The 20,053-nt window shown below is 46.1% G+C and overlaps 1 protein-coding gene across 4 annotated transcripts in view; it reads right to left on the reverse strand.

Moving 5' to 3' along the window:
- Window positions 1-20,053, reverse strand: part of LOC308314799 (anoctamin-5-like) — a 59,686-nt gene that overhangs the window by 10,810 nt on the left and 28,823 nt on the right. For 2 of the 4 annotated variants that reach the window (XM_080762500.1, XM_080762498.1), the window contains 11 exons: window positions 15,433-15,540; window positions 13,900-13,968; window positions 12,270-12,554; window positions 11,566-11,685; window positions 9,323-9,438; window positions 7,257-7,391; window positions 6,040-6,145; window positions 5,754-5,814; window positions 4,253-4,404; window positions 1,872-1,952; window positions 90-318 (listed from right to left, as the gene is read on the reverse strand). In XM_080762500.1, the coding sequence (XP_080618626.1) occupies window positions 90-318; window positions 1,872-1,952; window positions 4,253-4,404; window positions 5,754-5,814; window positions 6,040-6,145; window positions 7,257-7,391; window positions 9,323-9,438; window positions 11,566-11,685; window positions 12,270-12,554; window positions 13,900-13,968; window positions 15,433-15,540 (1,462 nt within the window). Of the gene's footprint in view, window positions 1-89; window positions 319-903; window positions 979-1,871; window positions 1,953-4,252; window positions 4,405-5,753; window positions 5,815-6,039; window positions 6,146-7,256; window positions 7,392-9,322; window positions 9,439-11,565; window positions 11,686-12,269; window positions 12,555-13,899; window positions 13,969-15,432; window positions 15,541-19,732; window positions 19,799-20,053 lie in introns of those variants that run through there. The other 2 variants (XM_080762501.1, XM_080762499.1) reach the window with 2 other exon arrangements.

Raw genomic sequence — 20,053 nt, forward strand, 5'->3', positions numbered from 1 at the left:
CCGCGGTCCGTCGTTATAACTGACAGACAGACAGACAGACAGACAGACAGACAGACAGACAGACAGACAGGCAGACCTGTCTCACCCACCCATGTCAGTGATCCAGACGGCCACCCTCTCGTACATGAGGTTGAGGATCATGATGATGATGAAGTTGATGCAGGACGCAGTAACGCTGGTGGCCAGCTGGGGCGTGATGAGCGACCCCACCACCTCCAGGTCGTTGGTGGGACTGTCCTTCATGATGGAGGCGAACGCCGCGTAGACCGCCAGGCGGTACGCGATGACGCCGATGATGCACGCTATGATGAGAGAGATCTGCACACGCACACACACACACACACACAGGTTAGACCGCCAGGCGGTACGCGATGACGCCGATGATGCACGCTATGATGAGAGAGATCTGCACACGCACACACACACACGCACGCACGCACGCACGCACGCACGCACGCACGCACGCACACGCGCACACACACGCGCACGCGCACGCGCACACACACGCACGCACGCACGCACACACACGCACACGCACACACACACAATTTACAATTTAGGCATTTAGCAGACGCTCTTAATCCAGAGTGACTTACATTAAGCAAGAACCAAAAAATAGCATGGGAATACATCACATAAAAACATTTATCATGAAACATGCGTAAGCTAAGAAAGTAACAGTGGAATATCTATATAATGAAACTATACATATATACTATACTATGCTATACATTATGTACTATGACGTGCTATGACGTGTGCACACACACACACACACACAGGTTACACTATGACCCCGATGTATTTTAATAAACACAGCGTTCTCTCATATTTAATAAACACAGCGTTCTCTCATATTTAATAAACACGGCGGTCTCTCATATTTAATAAACGTTCTCTCACCCAGAACAGCACGGTGGCTCCAGACAGGACAGTTCGTGCACATTTGCTTGTTATTGGTAAGTAGGGTTCCATTTCCTACAGACAGTGAGGCAAAACACAAGCACAGACAGCAACAGACAAACGGTCAGTCAGTCAAGCTGGTTAAAGGTCTATCTACCTCACCACCACATGCAGACTGAGACAGACAGGCTGATGGGAACACACTGGGCTCTCTCACAGGACAGCAACGTCTGGGACAAACTGGATCATGGATCAGGGTCTGTCAGGAGCCCAGTGTCCTCCACATGTCATGCTTCTAACATGCAGTGTTGTTTTCGTCGACTAAAACTAAGACGAAAAATTGTTCGTCGACTACCTTTTTTCACTGACAAAAACTAAATGGAAACTAAATGGAAATTAAGCTACGACGACTAAAACTATAAGACAAAATATACTGACGATTTAGTCGACAAATAAAAACTAGACTAAAATGTTAGGAAGGGACTAGTGGACAAGAGATCCAGTAGAAGTAATTTTACATTTGGTTGCACGCTGAAAATAGCAGATCTACAGATCGTCTATTTTCAGCAAGTGTAAAAAAACACTCATTACGACGGCATCAAGGCCCGCCGAAACACATTTTAGTCGACTAAATCAACTGCAGATTTAGTCGACTAAAACTAGACTAACACTAAGACATTCCAGGTGACTAAAATATGACAAAAACTATAGTTTCAGTCCAAAGACTATGACTAAAACTAAAATAGAAATTTGCTGACAAAAACAACACCGCTAACATGAACCTGCCTCAGCCCAACACACACACACACACACACACACACACATCAATGCAGTTATCTTCATCTTCATCATCATCATCATCCTCAGCCTCCACACGCTGGTAGCCACGCCCCCACACTGACATGGCAGCTCAGAACCCGCTGCGTGCCGTTCTCACCCTCGCCACCAGGGGGGGGTGCTGTCCTTACCCACAACACCACAGAGGCCCAACACAGGAGCATTTTGGTCAGGAGGTCGCAGGCGGTCCTGTCCAGAACCCACTCCATCTCCTACAGTATACACGTTACTGTTACTGTAAACCCACTCCATCTCCTATGGTATACACGTTACTGTTACTGTAAACCCACTCCATCTCCTACAGTATACACGTTACTGTTACTGTAAACCCACTCAATCTCCTACGGTATACACGTTACTGTTACTGTAAACCCACTCCATCTCCTACGGTATACACGTTACTGTTACTGTAAACCCACTCCATCTCCTACAGTATACACGTTACTGTTACTGTAAACCCACTCCATCTCCTACAGTATACACGTTACTGTTACTGTAAACCCACTCCATCTCCTACGGTATACACGTTACTGTTACTGTAAACCCACTCCATCTCCTACGGTATACACGTTACTGTTACTGTAAATAAACCCACTCCATCTCCTACAGTATACACGTTACTGTTACTGTAAACCCACTCCATCTCCTACGGTACGGTACACGTTACTGTTACTGTAAACCCACTCCATCTCCTACAGTATACACGTTACTGTTACTGTAAACCCACTCCATCTCCTACGGTATACACGTTACTGTTACTGTAAACCCACTCCATCTCCTACGGTACGGTACACGTTACTGTTACTGTAAACCCACTCCATCTCCTACAGTATACACGTTACTGTTACTGTAAACCCACTCCATCTCCTACAGTATACACGTTACTGTTACTGTAAGTATACAGTAAGGTCCAGAGCCCACTGCATCTCCTATAGTACAAACTGGTACGGTACAGTACAGTACAGTACAGTACAGTACAGTGTAACCTCTGTGCCCAGAGTCACATTGTTGTACTTTTTTGTTTGCAATGTTTTCAATTTTCATGTACTTTTTATTATTTTCCACCAATCTGCTACTCTATGAGTTTTTCCTAGTTATCCGCTGGACTAGAAGCCAGTGAGGTACATCATGTGTTGCCATGGCAACAGGCCAGTGATTGGGAAGCCCCGCCCACCACAGCTCACCTGGCTGATGGAGTGATGGGCCAATCACAATGTTTGGGCCACCTGGGGAGTTTGACTCTGTCAGTCCAGAGTGGAGGTGAACAGAGAGACAGACAGACAGGCAGAGAGACAGACAGGCTACTGGAGAAGCAAGAGGAATATTTCCCCAAGTCTTGCCATTTTTCCATTTTGGATTATTTCCCTGAATATTGGATTCTTTACCTTTTGGATTTAGAGACCTTCTTTCCATTCCTGGAGTTCGGATTTCGATCGAGGACGGACTTTGCGTAACAGTGGTAAGAGTATTTTTGGCGTTAGCATTATGTTATGCTTTAGCTATTGAAAAATCAAAGAACGACTGACATAGAAACATGGCTTTTTCAGAAAACTGTCAGGATGTAGAAGAACATTTTTAGAATCTGATCTCAGGTCAGAATGGGATATATAAAGTAGTCTCTACTGAAAGGAGACCAGTTCAGTTCAGTCCGTGCGGCGTCACCAGTCCTGTAGTTCTGGTTCAGCAGTCTAATTGTTGACAACAGTGTTGTTTTCGTCGACTAAAACTAAGGCAAAATGTTTTCGTCGACTACTTTTTTCACTGACAAAAACTAAATAAAAACGAATCTATGATGACTAAAACTAAGACTAAATATACTGACAATTTCGTCAACAAATAAAAACTGGACTAAAATGTTAGTAAGGGACTAGTGGACATGAAGAGATCCAGTTTTATGCTGGGTTGAATGTTGAAAATAGCAGATATACAATCTCAGTTGTGATATTGTATATCTGCTATTTTCAGCATGCAACCAAAGTGTAAAATATGTCATCACAACGACATCAAGGCCTGTCAAAACACATTTTAGTCGACTAAATCAACTGTAGATTTAGTCAACTAAAATCGTATGACATTTTAGTCGACTAAAACTAGACTAAACACTAGAACATTCCAGGCGACTAAAATGTGACTAAAACTAAGTGAAAACTATTCAAGAGACTAATGACTAAAACTAAAATAGAAATTTGCTGCCAAAAACAACACTGGTTGACAAGTAGAAACGGTTCCAGAGTCCGGAGGTGCTGCTCTTATTGGTGCTCATGTGTTTAGCGTCTGCCCCGCCGTGGGCGAAGGAAGTGGTTTGAACAGGCTATGGCTGTCTGGGGCTGATGGATGTCCCTGATGTCCTGTCTGTATTGTTTTTAATCTGTTTTGATTGTTTTCCTGTATTGTTCATGTAAACATGAGCTATACATGCTACACATGAATCCCAACCTACTGTTTGGGAAACATTGCTTATAGGCGGGGAAGTGTGGTGATGCTGTCCACTAGGGGGCAGTGTGGTGTTTACCTGTGTGATGCGGTTCATCCTACGGTCGGTGCATTTGGACTCGTACTCGGGCCGGAGCTGCAGCTGCTGCTGCTCCTCCTCAAAGTCCACCAGGTCCCACTCGTACTCCAGACGGGCCTGACGGCGCTTCCACAGCTCCAGGAACAGAGTCACTGTGGGGGGGGGGGAGGAGGGGGGGGGGGAGGAGGGGGGGGGGGGGACACGGGACCGCTTAGAGGGGCTCCCCAAAACCTTTTTACAACAGAGTGACTGTGGAGGGTGCAAGGGTGGGCAACGTTGATGATGGAGAGGGCTGTATCTCCACACTCACTCCCAGAGGGCCACTATAGTTCCACACTCACTCCAGAGGGCCACTATAGTTCCACGCTCACTCCAGAGGGCCACTATAGTTCCACACTCACTCCAGAGGGCCACTATAGTTCCACACTCACTCCAGAGGGCCACTATAGTTCCACACTCACTCCAGAGGGCCACTATATCTCCACACTCACCCCAGAGAGCCTCTATAGTTCCACACTCACTCCAGAGGGCCACAATAGTTCCACACTCACTCCAGAGAGGCCACTATAGTTACACACTCACTCCAGAGGGCCACTATAGTTCCACACTCACTCCAGAGGGCCACTATAGTTCCACACTCACTCCAGAGGGCCACTATAGTTCCACACTCACTCCATGAAAGTGTCATGGCGCAGCCCAGTCATGTCACCATGTCCTTTCCTTCTCTAAGCTTCCTTGCATGGAAGCAGGAAGTGTTTTTTAATGAATGAGAATCATATACATTTAATAATAATAATCACTTTGCTTGTGTCTCACTGTAGTGACTGCAGTTGCTACCACCAGCCACCAGGTGGTGCCCCTGGACCACATACCACACACATTACTCAGTCACTCACATTACATTATATAATAAAGGTTGTGTCCCAGGGACCCCCATATCTAAAGGTTGTGTCCCAGGGAACCCCAGGGACCCCCATCTCTAAGGGTTGTGTCCCAGGGACCCCCATATCTAAAGGTTGTGACCCAGGGACCCCATCTCTAAAGGTTGTGTCCCAGGGACCCCCAGAGACCCCCATCTCTAAAGGTTGTGTCCCAGGGACCCCCAGGGACCCCATCTCTAAAGGTTGTGTCCCAGGGACCCCCATATCTAAAGGTTGTGTCCCAGGGACCCCCATATCTAAAGGTTGTGTCCCAGGGACCCCCAGGGGACCCCCAGAAGAGAACATTTATCTAAAGAACATATTATTCAAAAAATATTCAGAAAATGTTGCTGTTTTTCAAAGAAAAGAAGACAAATGTGTGCCTTGCTGTGAGCTTGTAGATATTTTTGAATATCCATCGTAGTCAAAAGGGGGACCCCCTGGAACTCCCCCCCCCCCCCCCCACTGAAACACCCCTCCCCCTGAACCCCCCTTCCCCTGTCACAACCCCCCTTCCCCAAGAGTTACACATGTCAAACATTGCTTGTAGTTTTTTAAAATCTTCTCTAAGGTGTTCTCACCCCAAATCCCCATGAAGACAGCGAAGAACACGGTCCCCGAGTTGTCAAAGATGTGGGATTGCTGCAAAAGAAACACACACACACACACACACACACACACACACACACACACACACACACACACACACACACACACACACCTTTACATAGATCGTGCATTATATTAGCCTACATTCACTGCGTGAAAAGAGGAGTTAACAGGCAAGTTAGGGCACTGTGTTTTGCTTGTAAACCTCAAGTTTAGCAGCATATACAGACAGACAGACAGACAGACAGACAGTCTCACCCATGACGAGTTACAGGTGGAGTTGAGTTTCCAGTAACTGCATTTCTTGTCGCACAGCGGACACATTACGATGTTCCCTCCAATCTCCTCACTGCAGATCTCTTTACTGGAGAAACAAAGATATTAAACATTATCATAATATCACTGCAGATCTCTTTACTGGAGAAACAAAGATATTAAACATTATCTTAATCTCACTGCAGATCTCTTTACTGGATAACAAAGATATTAAACATTATCTTAATCTCACTGCAGATCTCTTTACTGGAGAAACAAAGATATTAAACATTATCTTAATCTCACTGCAGATCTCTTCACTGGAGAAACAAAGATATTAAACATTATCTTAATCTCACTGCAGATCTCTTTACTATAGAGAACAAAGATATTAAACATTATATTAATCTCACTGCAGATCTCTTTACTATAGAGAACAAAGATATTAAACATTATCATAATCTCACTGCAGATCTCTTTACTGGAGAAACAAAGATATTAAACATCATCTTAATCTCACTGCAGATCTCTTTACTGGAGAAACAAAGATATTAAACATTATCTTAATCTCACTGCAGATCTCTTTACTATAGAGAACAAAGATATTAAACATTATCTTAATCTCACAGCAGATCTCTTTACTATAGAGAACAAAGATATTAAACATCATCTTAATCTCACTGCAGATCTCTTTACTATAGAGAACAAAGATATTAAACATTATCATAATCTCACTGCAGATCTCTTTACTGGAGAAACAAAGATACTAAACATCATCTTAATCTCACTGCAGATCTCTTTACTGGAGAACAAAGATAATGAAAGATTATAGACCCAAAACTAAAGAATGTGTTGTTGGTTTACGATTTTGTCCACAATTCCATCAATGTTGTATTAATGTTGTCACCAGTAGGAGAGATAAAAATAACAATTCTTCCACATTCTCTAATTGTGTAGAACTTCTTATGAATTCAGAAATGCAGTCGTTTAACACAAATGTTCCTCTCGGAGAGCGCAAAATTAATCCCAATGGACCGGCAAGAGTTAGAGATAGATCTACATAAGGGTCCATGTGGTTACCAACTCTCCACCGTTTAGCTGGAGACCACCTGTAAAGACCACCTGTAGCCCCCTCCTCAGGTACCCCAGGGACCCCCCCACGGATCCCAGGGACCCCCTGGACCCCCCCCCCCCCCAGGGACCCCCCGGGTTCTGCGTACCTCCACTGGTTGTCGTCGTAGGTCAACAGGCCGTAGACGAAGCAGATGGTTCCCACCACGGCCGCAAAGAACAGCATCTCCGTGTAGAACCCCAGCCACGCAAAGTAGATCCCGATCTTCTCCCCGTAGTACTTCCTGGTGGACGCACACACAGAACGCACAATTCAACTACTACTACTACTACTACTAAGAACGCTATTTTGTTCCGATCCATACAGGAATTAGAAGGTTAATACTTTATGCATTTGAGTGTGTATTTTATTTTTACTAGCAGACTAAAGTGAGCTGCCAGTGCTTCCTTCTTTCTAAAAAGGAGGAAGCACTGTGGCAGTCTGTGCACAGAACCGAGCCGAGGAAGCCACTGAGACAGACGCGCCGACCACTTTCCGTTTTGCCAACTTAGCGGATTTGAGGCTGAGAAGGAAAATGAAGAAAATGGAGGGTTTTATCTCTGGCGCCTGTCAACACGATTTGTCCCCAATTCACCAGAAAAAATTGCTAGATTTCTCGCCAGAAGCTTTTCACTAATTCAGTCGCTATAGGGGGGTCTGGAAAGAAGCTAAATATGGCGACAAATCCGCTAAGTTGGCAACACTGCACACAGTTCAATTCATAATCACGACATGAAAAATAACAGCAAAAATCTAATCCACCCGGACCACACCGAGTAGGACCTTAACACCCCGAACGCCCGGGGTTATTTAACCCATTAAATCACAACGCCATTGATCAATCTCCGTCTTGAGCGCTGGGCGTTACTAATTGAAAAGGCGGAGAACTTGTTCCTGTGCGCTCAGGGTGTGAATGTTTACCTATGATGAGGTTGAGCGGCTGCTCCTTGAATCTGATCTCAGGTCAGAACGGGTGTGAATGTTTATACCTGATGAGGTTGAGCGGCTGCTCCTTGAATCTGATCTCAGGTCAGAACGGGTGTGAATGTTTACCTGATGAGGTTGAGCGGCTGCTCCTTGAATCTGATCTCAGGTCAGAACGGGTGTGAATGTTTATACCTGATGAGGTTGAGCGGCTGCTCCTTGAATCTGATCTCAGGTCAGAACGGGTGTGAATGTTTATACCTGATGAGGTTGATCGGCTGCTCCTTGAATCTGATCTCAGGTCAGAACGGGTGTGAATGTTTATACCTGATGAGGTTGAGCGGCTGCTCCTTGAATCTGATCTCAGGTCAGAACGGGTGTGAATGTTTATACCTGATGAGGTTGAGCGGCTGCTCCTTGAATCTGATCTCAGGTCAGAACGGGTGTGAATGTTTATACCTGATGAGGTTGAGCGGCTGCTCCTTGAATCTGATCTCAGGTCAGAACGGGTGTGAATGTTTATACCTGATGAGGTTGAGCGGCTGCTCCTTGAATCTGATCTCAGGTCAGAACGGGTGTGAATGTTTATACCTGATGAGGTTGAGCGGCTGCTCCTTGAATCTGATCTCAGGTCAGAACGGGTGTGAATGTTTATACCTGATGAGGTTGAGCGGCTGCTCCTTGAATCTGATCTCAGGTCAGAACGGGTGTGAATGTTTATACCTGATGAGGTTGAGCGGCTGCTCCTTGAATCTGATCTCAGGTCAGAACGGGTGTGAATGTTTATACCTGATGAGGTTGAGCGGCTGCTCCTTGAATCTGATCTCAGGTCAGAACGGGTGTGAATGTTTATACCTGATGAGGTTGAGCGGCTGCTCCTTGAATCTGATCTCAGGTCAGAACGGGTGTGAATGTTTATACCTGATGAGGTTGAGCGGCTGCTCCTTGAATCTGATCTCAGGTCAGAACGGGTGTGAATGTTTATACCTGATGAGGTTGAGCGGCTGCTCCTTGAATCTGATCTCAGGTCAGAACGGGTGTGAATGTTTATACCTGATGAGGTTGAGCGGCTGCTCCTTGAATCTGATCTCAGGTCAGAACGGGTGTGAATGTTTATACCTGATGAGGTTGAGCGGCTGCTCCTTGAATCTGATCTCAGGTCAGAACGGGTGTGAATGTTTATACCTGATGAGGTTGAGCGGCTGCTCCTTGAATCTGATCTCAGGTCAGAACGGGTGTGAATGTTTATACCTGATGAGGTTGAGCGGCTGCTCCTTGAAGAAACAGAAGAATCTGGCCCAGTGTTTGTGGAGGTTGTAACGCTCGCTCTCACAGTGCACGTCTTTGGAGCGCGTCCAGTACCGACACTGTACACGCACACACACACGCACACACGCGCACACACACGCACACACACACGCACACACACGCACACGCGCACACACGCACACACGCACACGCACACGAACACACAGTAAACACGCTGAAAGTACAGACACTGTAAACACAGGGAGGGACACAAGCTTTCACAGGGACAGAAAGTACACCTCCATGTCACCCTAAAGGTTCATACATACTTAGATTAGGCCGGGGGCCACAACTGTAGAATGATTGTGTGTGTGGGGGGGCCGCACAGTGTGCGCGCGAAGCGCTGAAATTTGTGGGTTCTCAAAATGCTTTTTGTGCTCAAACACGAAAGATTTATGTATATTTCCGCACAGTAATGAGCTGTATAGACACATTATCCTGCTATATGAAGATAGGTTGAAAAGTGGTCCTTTAATGATTACCGTCATTATGGTAATCTAACAATTAATATCGCACACACCATACCTGTAAATTTATTAGCCCTCTTATTATTCTCAAAAAATTCAAAATTCTTTCAGGGGCCACAAGGGGGCGCTCCTCGGGCCGCATGTGGCCCGCGGGCCGCCAATTGAATACCACTGTTTTAAAGGGTTGTAAAACTACACCATTACGTCAGTGGCGGTGGTGACCAGCTATCACCGCGGGCACAGACCCATCTCTCTGTTTTTACTATATCAGACAAGTCTTTATCACCCTGTTCACTGATTGGTCTAGAAGTTATGGGTAAACCACAGGGAGGCGGGGTCAATCCTTATAAGGACATCACCGCGAGTATATGAGGGCCTCAACTCTTATCACCGTTTTAGGTGATAAGCTTATCACCTAAAACGGTGATAACCTATCACAGTATGTATGATCCCTAAAGGCTCATACATAGTCTGGATTTACGGTGGTTAGGTGACCACCGAAGTACAACATGACGTCACTGAGCCGCGGTGAAGAGCAAACCACCGCCACCGCTCCAGCCCTTCTCTCTGTTTTTACTCACCACCGCTCAACGTTATTTCAGCTCCGGTGGTCAGCTCACCACCGGGGCGGTGGTCACCTCACCACCGGAGCGGTGGTCACCTCACCACCGGAGCGGCGGTGGTCACCTCATCACCGAAAATCCAGACTATGAATAGGCCTTAACCCTCTTCACACAGACACATGGCACTTACGTCAGGGGGAATGCAGCAGTGAATATATTATATACAGTAGATCAGATATCAGATCTTACGTCGTGCAGGGGGAGGTGTATATATAGATCAGATATCAGATCTTACGTCGTGCAGGGGGAGGTGTATATATAGATCAGATATCAGATCTTACGTTGTGCAGAGGGAGGTGTGTATATAGATCAGATATCAGATCTTACGTCGTGCAGGGGGAGGTGTATATATAGATCAGATCTTACGTCGTGCAGAGGGAGGTGTATATAGATCAGATATCAGATCTTACGTCGTGCAGAGGGAGGTGTGTATATAGATCAGATATCAGATCTTACGTCGTGCAGAGGGAGGTGTGTATATAGATCAGATATCAGATCTTACGTTGTGCAGAGGGAAGTGTATATATAGATCAGATATCAGATCTTACGTCGTGCAGAGGGAGGTGTATATAGATCAGATATCAGATCTTACGTCGTGCAGAGGGAGGTGTGTATATAGATCAGATATCAGATCTTACGTCGTGCAGAGGGAGGTGTGTATATAGATCAGATATCAGATCTTACGTCGTGCAGAGGGAGGTGTGTATATAGATCAGATATCAGATCTTACGTCGTGCAGAGGGAGGTGTGTATATAGATCAGATATCAGATATTACGTCGTGCAGAGGGAGGTGTGTATATAGATCAGATATCAGATATTACGTCGTGCAGAGGGAGGTGTGTATATAGATCAGATATCAGATCTTACGTCGTGCAGAGGGAGGTGTGTATATAGATCAGATATCAGATCTTACGTCGTGCAGATGGAGGTGTATATATAGATCAGATATCAGATCTTATGTCGTGCAGAGGGAGGTGTGTATATAGATCAGATATCAGATCTTACGTCGTGCAGAGGGAGGTGTGTATATAGATCAGATATCAGATCTTACGTCGTGCAGAGGGAGGTGTATATAGATCAGATATCAGATCTTACGTCGTGCAGAGGGAACGCAGCGGAGTACGTTCCGTTGTTCAACAGCCTCTTGATTCCTTTCTTCTCCTTGTCCTGTCGTTCGTCACTGTAGTAGGAGCAGCGAGACAGGATGTAGTACACCTAGACAGACAGACAGACAGACAGACAGGTAGAGAGACAGACAGGTGTCAGCTCGTTCATCACTGTAGTAGGAGCAGCGAGACAGGATGTAGTACACCTAGACAGACAGACAGACAGGTAGAGAGACAGACAGACAGACGACATTCGTCGATACTGATATAACCCGATATGACCAAATAAGGGCCGATCCGATACTTTTACGAGACCGATACAGTATCGGGACATCTCTAGTTCTTACTTTTATTTTTATTTTAATATATATCTTTTATCCCACGATTTTTTAACCCATTTTTCACCCCTGTGTCAATCATCTAATGTGATCCTGGGCTCTACACACCCTCCGCCAACCTGGGGAGAGCAACGGACTTGAACTCATGCCTGAGTGTCCAAGTTGCTCCTTTACACCTGACAGGGGGGAGTTTCCCTGGTTGGACGTCGTAGCGCGTGGAAGGAACACGTTATTCCAACCAGTTAGTTCTTACTATTCTGTTCCTGGTGGAGGGAGAAGGTCTTACTATTCTGTTCCTGGTGGACAGAGAAGGTCTTACTATTCTGTTCCTGGTGGACAGAGAAGGTGGTCTTACTATTCTGTTCCTGGTGGAGGGAGGGAAGAAGGTGTTCTGGTCGTCGATGAGGAAGAAGTCGCTCTTGTCCTTGTTGAAGGGCGCGGTGAAGAGGTCCGGCTCGGGGTGCATGACGTCCACGGGCAGCCGGAACGGCGTGGACAGCCAGCTCAGCGGCACGTCGTGCGTGTCGGGGATGTCGTTGGCCTTGAAGGGAACCTTGATCTTCAGGACGTCGGCGTACGTGGCCAGGACCTCCCAGGGGGCGTGCACCTTCACGAAGTACGTCCGCCCGTCATCGGACTCCTGGGACGAACGAGAGAATCACCGAAGAGAAACAAAACGTCTGTGTGAACCAGGTGTGTTTACTGTAGAGAGCGTCTGTGTGAACCAGGTGTGTGTTTACTGTAGAGAGCAGTGGGGATTGAGTCGACTATGAAACAAAACGTCTGTGTGAACCAGGTGTTTACTGTAGAGAGCAGTGGGGATTGAGTCGACTATGAAACAAAACGTCTGTGTGAACCAGGTGTTTACTGTAGAGAGCAGTGGGGATTGAGTCGACTATGAAACAAAACGTCTGTGTGAACCAGGTGTTTACTGTAGAGAGCAGTGGGGATTGAGTCGACTATGAAACTAAGACGAACAAAATGTTTTCACTGACGAAAACTAAGCTATGATGACTAAAACTATATAAGACTAAATATGTGACTAATTTTGACTGAGGGAATGCCAATGGATTTCTTTGAATTTTCGTTTTTCATGTGAAAGCAGGTGAATAATAGCTTTAAATTGACATATTGGTTGTTCAGTTTGACCCACCGGTTTTGGAGATATGGCTTATAGAGTAACGTCTGGTAGAGAAAACAGCGAGTTGAGAAAACAGGCTTGAAAGGTTCACTTCTGTGGTCTCTAAGATTACACCTAGCTACATGTTTAAGCATTTATTTCATATTTACATGTCTTCTGTGGTCTCTAACATTACACCTATAGCTACATGTTTAAGCATGTATTTCATATTTACATGTCTTCTGTGGACTCTAACATTACACCTATAGCTACATGTTTAAGCATGTATTTCATATTTACATGTCTTCTGTGGACTTCTAGTTTGTTTATAAACATTTTGGTATTTGTTTATAAACATTTTGGGATTTGTTTATAAACATTTTGGTATTTGTTTATAAACATTTTTCATTTCATTTTTCATTTCTTATTACTTAACTTAAGACCTGGAGGTGTGATCAATGCCATTTGGCTATTCTGAGTGGCCAAAGAGCATTGACCACGCCTCCAGGTCATAAGTTATGTAATAAGACCTGGTGCTTAAGACACGCAAAAATACAGCCCCTGGTGTTTACAGTGTTATTCCATAATAATACAAAAATACAGCCCCTGGTGTTTACAGTGTTATTCCATAATACAAAAATACAGCCCCTGATGTTTACAGTGTTATTCCATAATACAAAAATACAGCCCCTGGTGTTTACAGTGTTACTCCATAATACAAAAATACAGCCCCTGGTGTTTACAGTGTTACTCCATAATACAAAAATACAGCCCCTGGTGTTTACAGTGTTACTCCATAATACAAAAATACAGCCCCTGGTGTTTACAGTGTTATTCCATAATACAACTAGATGAATGAACTCACAGATTTGTCTTCGTGCTCCAGGTCTAGTCCGTAGGTCACCAGGTTGTTTTCATACGCTTTCCTCCTCTCCTGGAAACATAATAATAATAATAATTATTATTATTATTAGTCTGGTTAAAACCCTGTAACACGGTAACACCCAGCCTTGCAATACTACAACATATTTTAATGAATGAATGAATCTCAAACGTCATCATTGATGTTCATTGCAATGCCATTGGTCATGATATTTGCATATAAATACCCCCCCCCCCCCCACAGGGGCTGAAATTCAAACACATTAAAAATATCTGGACTCTTGGACTTTTTAACCTATGACCTTTGAACTTTGAACCTAATAAAAGTAAGTTTAATAACAATAATATATGTTCTACAAAGTTCGCATAAAACAAATTGATTATATAGATTATATGAAAACAAACAATGACATCATGATGAATGTCACTATTTTGTGATAATTGCTGAAAAGATAGTGATGTAATATTTTAACATATTATTTCCCGCCCCTACCTCATATCACTTCATTAAAGAAAAAATCACACCCATGTGAAGTGAGGGGCTCTCTTGTCATCATACATCATCATGTATGATCTCATACTGGCCAATCAGAATGCCTGTTGCCTGTGATTGGTTAGCTGATTTGCTCGTTTACATAATGACATACATTTCCCCTTCAATGTCAACGGCGTTTAATGTTTCGATGTTTAATTTATGTCATATTTAGCAGAATTTTGACGTAATTTCTCTGTTGATTGTCAATGGCTCATTTTGAGATGTGTGGGGACAAAAGCTGTACATAGGAGAGGCTAGCGCCCCTCAAAAACACATCATTTTTAAACTTAGGAGCACACGTGCTACTTGGAAAAATGCTAAGCGTCGAGCCCTGCATGTGACTGTCAGACTGACCTCAGAACATTCCGTTATTGACACTAACAGCTTGTCTAAGAGTTTCACTGGAATGTTAGGTTATGGTGATGTCATTCTCTCTTTCATCGGACAACTAGTTATAGGGCCCATATTCATGGTGCTGTTTCAGAGTCCAGGGGCTGGACTGGACATGTTTCTGTTAGACAGACAGACAGCCAGGCCACTAGGCGGCGCCACCACGAAAGGTCCCGGTAATAGGGCGTGCTGCCGTTCTGCCATCATCATCATTTCACTAGCAGTGAGTGACAAATAAACCCTCCTCTATCTAGAATCCTTTTGCCAGCATCATTCTTGTGAGAGCAACACATGGTTGTGTAGTCAGTCGTCTGTTGGTTTGTATCATCTATGTTGTTCTGTAAACGTGGTGGTATATTCCCCCCCCCCCCCTTTTCCACTGATATCAATCGACAAGACCGCAGTGATCACTTTAGGATCAGTACGATTGTTTTATCGACGAGTATGGGCACGCTCTAACCCGTCAGGATTAAGAAGTCAATTCACACTCCCTCACCCTGGGAGCCCTTCATGGACCCCTGGGGGCCCCCATGGGGTCCCCTGGGGGTCCCCGGAGCAGAACCTGTGAGGTGTTTATAGTTATTTCTCTACCTGTTTCTTCCCGTCGTCTTTGTCGTCGACGTAGGAGAGAACGAAGTCGATCCTCCGAACTCCGTCCCTGAAGAACACAGAGTCTTTACTCTGCTGGTGTTTATCGACCTGAGGAGACAGAAGAACACCGAGTCTTTAACTCTGCTGGTGTTAATCAACCTGAGAGGACACGCACACACGCACACGCACAAGCACATGCTTGGAACCCAAGCACATGCCTGGAACCCGCTCAAGGACCACTGGTGGTCCCCGGACCGCCTGGAACCCCCCCAAGGACCGCTGGTGGTCCCCGGACCACCTGGAACCCCCCCAAGGACCGCTGGTGGTCCCCGGACCACCTGGAACCCCCCCAAGGACCGCTGGTGGTCCCCGGACCACCTGGAACCCCCCCAAGGACCGCTGGTGGTCCCCGGACCACCTGGAACCCGCCCAAGGACCGCTGGTGGTCCCCGGACCACCTGGAACCCCCTCAAGGACCACTGGTGGTCCCCGGACCGCCTGGAACCCCCCCAAGGACCGCTGGTGGTCCCCGGACCACCTGGAACCCCCTCAAGGACCACTGGTGGTCCCCGGACCACCTGGAACCCCCTCAAGGACCACTGGTGGTCCCCGGACCACGTATAACCCCCTCAAGGACCACTGGTGGTCCCCGGACCACGTATAACCCCCTCAAGGACCACTGGTGGTCCCCGGACCGCCTGGAACCCCCTCAAGGACCACCTGGAACCCGCTCAAGGACCACTGTTTGAAAACCACTGCTAGGGAAAGACCAGGGCCAAACCGTCCGCTGCTCCTCAACTACTGTAAAACACGTATCCAGGGTCTGAGATGTTACTGTAAAACACGTATCCAGGGTTTGAGATGTTACTGTAAAACACGTATCCAGGGTTTGAGATGTTACTGTAAAACACGTATCCAGGGTCTGAGATGTTACTGTAAAACACGTATTCAGGGTTTGAGATGTTACTGTAAAACACGTATCCAGGGTTTGAGATGTTACTGTAAAACACGTATCCAGGGTCTGAGATGTCATCGGCTGCTTGTCTACAGTAGATACTCTCCCGTATATGCACATATGATTTGCATATTATATGTACATTTGCTTGTTTATTTGCATACTGTAAATCCCTTGAGTTGCAGCTGCCTCTGTCTGTCTGTCTGCCTGCCTGCCTGCCTGACTGCCTGCCTGACTGCCTGCCTGCCTGTCTGTCTGTCTGTCTGTCTGCCTGACTGACTGACTGACTGACTGCCTGCCTGCCTGCCTGACTGACTGCCTGCCTGACTGCCTGCCTGCCTGCCTGACTGTCTGCCTGACTGCCTGCCTGCCTGCCTGCCGTGTTTTCTGCTGACATTTCTGAAAAGGTTTTGCCTACAATTACACATACAGTAACTCCTAAAATAGAGACATCTTCACCAGGGTGGAAGCTCTGAAATTAACTGTGGCTGTTCTGCTGTGTGGAGGGTTAGGGTTAACCCTATAACCCTATCACAGGCCACTGAGATGTAAACATTACATCCCAGCATCACATTCCCAATACAACCCTAACCCAGCATCACATTCCCAATACAACCCTAACCCAGCATCACATTCCCAATACAACCCTAACCCAGCATCACATTCCCAATATAACCCTAACCCAGCATCACATTCCCAATACAACCCTAACCCAGCATCACATTCCCAATACAACCCTAACCCAACATCACATTCCCAATATAACCCTAACCCAGCATCACATTCCCAATACAACCCTAACCCAGCATCACATTCCCAATATAACCCTAACCCAACATCACATTCCCAATACAACCCTAACCCAGCATCACATTCCCAATACAACCCTAACCCAGCATCACATTCCCAATATAACCCTAACCCAGCATCACATTCCCAATACAACCCTAACCCAGCATCAAATTCCCAATATAACCCTAACCCTAACCCAGCATCACATTCCCAATACAACCCTAACCCTAACCCAGCATCACATTCCCAATATAACCCTAACCCAGCATCACATTCCCAATATAACCCTAACCCAGCATCACATTCCCAATATAACCCTAACCCAGCATCACATTCCCAATATAACCCTAACCCAGCATCACATTCCCAATACAACCCTAACCCAGCATCACATTCCCAATACAACCCTAACCCAGCATCACATTCCCAATACAACCCTAACCCAGCATCACATTCCCAATATAACCCTAACCCTAACCCAGCATCACATTCCCAATATAACCCTAACCCTAACCCAGCATCACATTCCCAATATAACCCTAACCCAGCATCACATTCCCAATATAACCCTAACCCTAACCCAGCATCACATTCCCAATATAACCCTAACCCTAACCCAGCATCACATTCCCAATACAACCCTAACCCAGCATCACATTCCCAATACAACCCTAACCCAGCATCACATTCCCAATATAACCCTAACCCAGCATCACATTCCCAATACAACCCTAACCCAGCATCACATTCCCAATACAACCCTAACCCTAACCCAGCATCACATTCCCAATACAACCCTAACCCAGCATCACATTCCCAATACAACCCTAACCCTAACCCAGCATCACATTCCCAATACAACCCTAACCCAGCATCACATTCCCAATACAACCCTAACCCAGCATCACATTCCCAATACAACCCTAACCCAGCATCACATTCCCAATATAACCCTAACCCAGCATCACATTCCCAATACAACTCTAACCCTAACCCAGCATCACATTCCCAATACAACCCTAACCCAGCATCACATTCCCAATATAACCCTAACCCTAACCCAGCATCACATTCCCAATACAACCCTAACCCAGCATCACATTCCCAATACAACCCTAACCCTAACCCAGCATCACATTCCCAATACAACCCTAACCCAGCATCACATTCCCAATACAACCCTAACCCAGCATCACATTCCCAATACAACCCTAACCCAGCATCACATTCCCTTTATAACCCTAACCCAGCATCACTTCTGGAAGATAACAGAAGACATAATTATCACAGGTTGTTTTCTAATCGGTTGCTTTTCGATGTGCACAGAGTGCACAGCATATAATTTTATCTGAGGATCTAAACAGCAGCAGGTATCGTTTCTGGCTCTGAAGGTTCGCGAGATTTGGCTGCCAAACAGGAAACGGTATGGGAAGTCACGCGATACTTGGTGCGTTCAGAATGCGTTTTAGATACCATACCTCTATAAAAATTACACAGTGTACACATCGAATAGCAACACAGCAGACAATCATGTGTTACATGTCTTCTGGTATTTTCCAGAAGTTACATTACTTTACAAAAGGTCTCAATGGTTCCTAAATAGTGTTTGTTATGAGCTGGTCCAGCCGGCTCCATTCACAGCCATGTATTCACTGCACTTCCTGTGTGTAGTTTGGCTCCCATGAAAGTGTCCATGAAAGTGTCATGTGGCGCAGCCCGGTCACGTGACCGCTACCGTTCCTTCTCAGAGCTTTCTTGGCTTATACGGCAGGCATGGCCGTAAAGCCACACACACACACACACACACACACACACACGCACACGCACACGCACACGCACACACACACGCACACACCCTGCTGATAAGAGCACATGTTCCACCTCAGGGTTAATACACTGTGGGGTTCTCAAGGTGTGGTCCCTGGACCCACAGGGGTCCTTAGGGGGTTCCAGGGGGTCCCCAGCTGATGGACCCACATGGGTCCTTAGGGGGTCCCCAGCATAAGGGGGGGGGGGGGGGGGGGTTCTAGGGGGTCCCCAGGAGAAGGACCCACAAGGGTCCTTAGGGAGGTTCCACGGGGTCCACAGCATAAGGGGGGGGGGGGGGGTTCCAGGGGGTCCCCAGCATTTGGGGAGGTTCCAGGGGGTCCCCAAGACAAGCAGTTCACAGCCTGTTGTTGCTTACAAAGTCCCTCTGGATTAAGAGCGTCTGATAAACGACTACATTGTAAATTATTTTGAATAATAGGCCTAGATAAAAAAAAACACATGTACATTTGGGGGTGTCACAGTGTGTGTGTGTGTGTGTGTGTGTGTGTGTGTGTGTGTGTGTGTATGTGTGTGTGTGTGTGTGTGTGTGTGTGTGTGTGTGTGTGTGTGTGTGTGTGTGGGTGCGGAAGACAGTGTATCTGTATTCTGTATGCTGCTACAGCTGTTGTTTCACACCTATAAATAAATCATGATACATCACGTCTGTCTGTCTGTCTGTCTGTCTGTCTGTCTGTCTGTCTGTCTGTCACAACATCAAGGATATGAAATTAAGTAGCACTTTACCTCCTCCATGGTCGAACGAATGTCTCCAAATGCATCAGCATAAACCAAAGGCCGACCGCCCTCTCTCTCTCTCTCTCTCTCTCTCTCTCTCTCTCGCTCTCTGGTTAATGTTATTATCCTACTCTCTCTCCAACTCTCTCCCCTGGTCTCTCTCTCTCGCTCTCTCACAGGACAAGCCCTCACTCGCTTTGGAACAACCAGACGAATGAGTGGGTGTGTGTGTGTGTGTGTGTGTGTGTGTGTGTGTGTGTGTGTGTGTGTGTGTGTGTGTGTGTGTGTGTGTGTGTGTGTGTGTGTGTGTGTGTGTGTGTGTGTGTGTGT

The sequence above is a fragment of the Protomyctophum bolini genome (assembly GCF_963924005.1).
Source record: "Protomyctophum bolini genome assembly, chromosome: 4".
Taxonomy (NCBI): Eukaryota; Metazoa; Chordata; class Actinopteri; order Myctophiformes; family Myctophidae; genus Protomyctophum; species Protomyctophum bolini.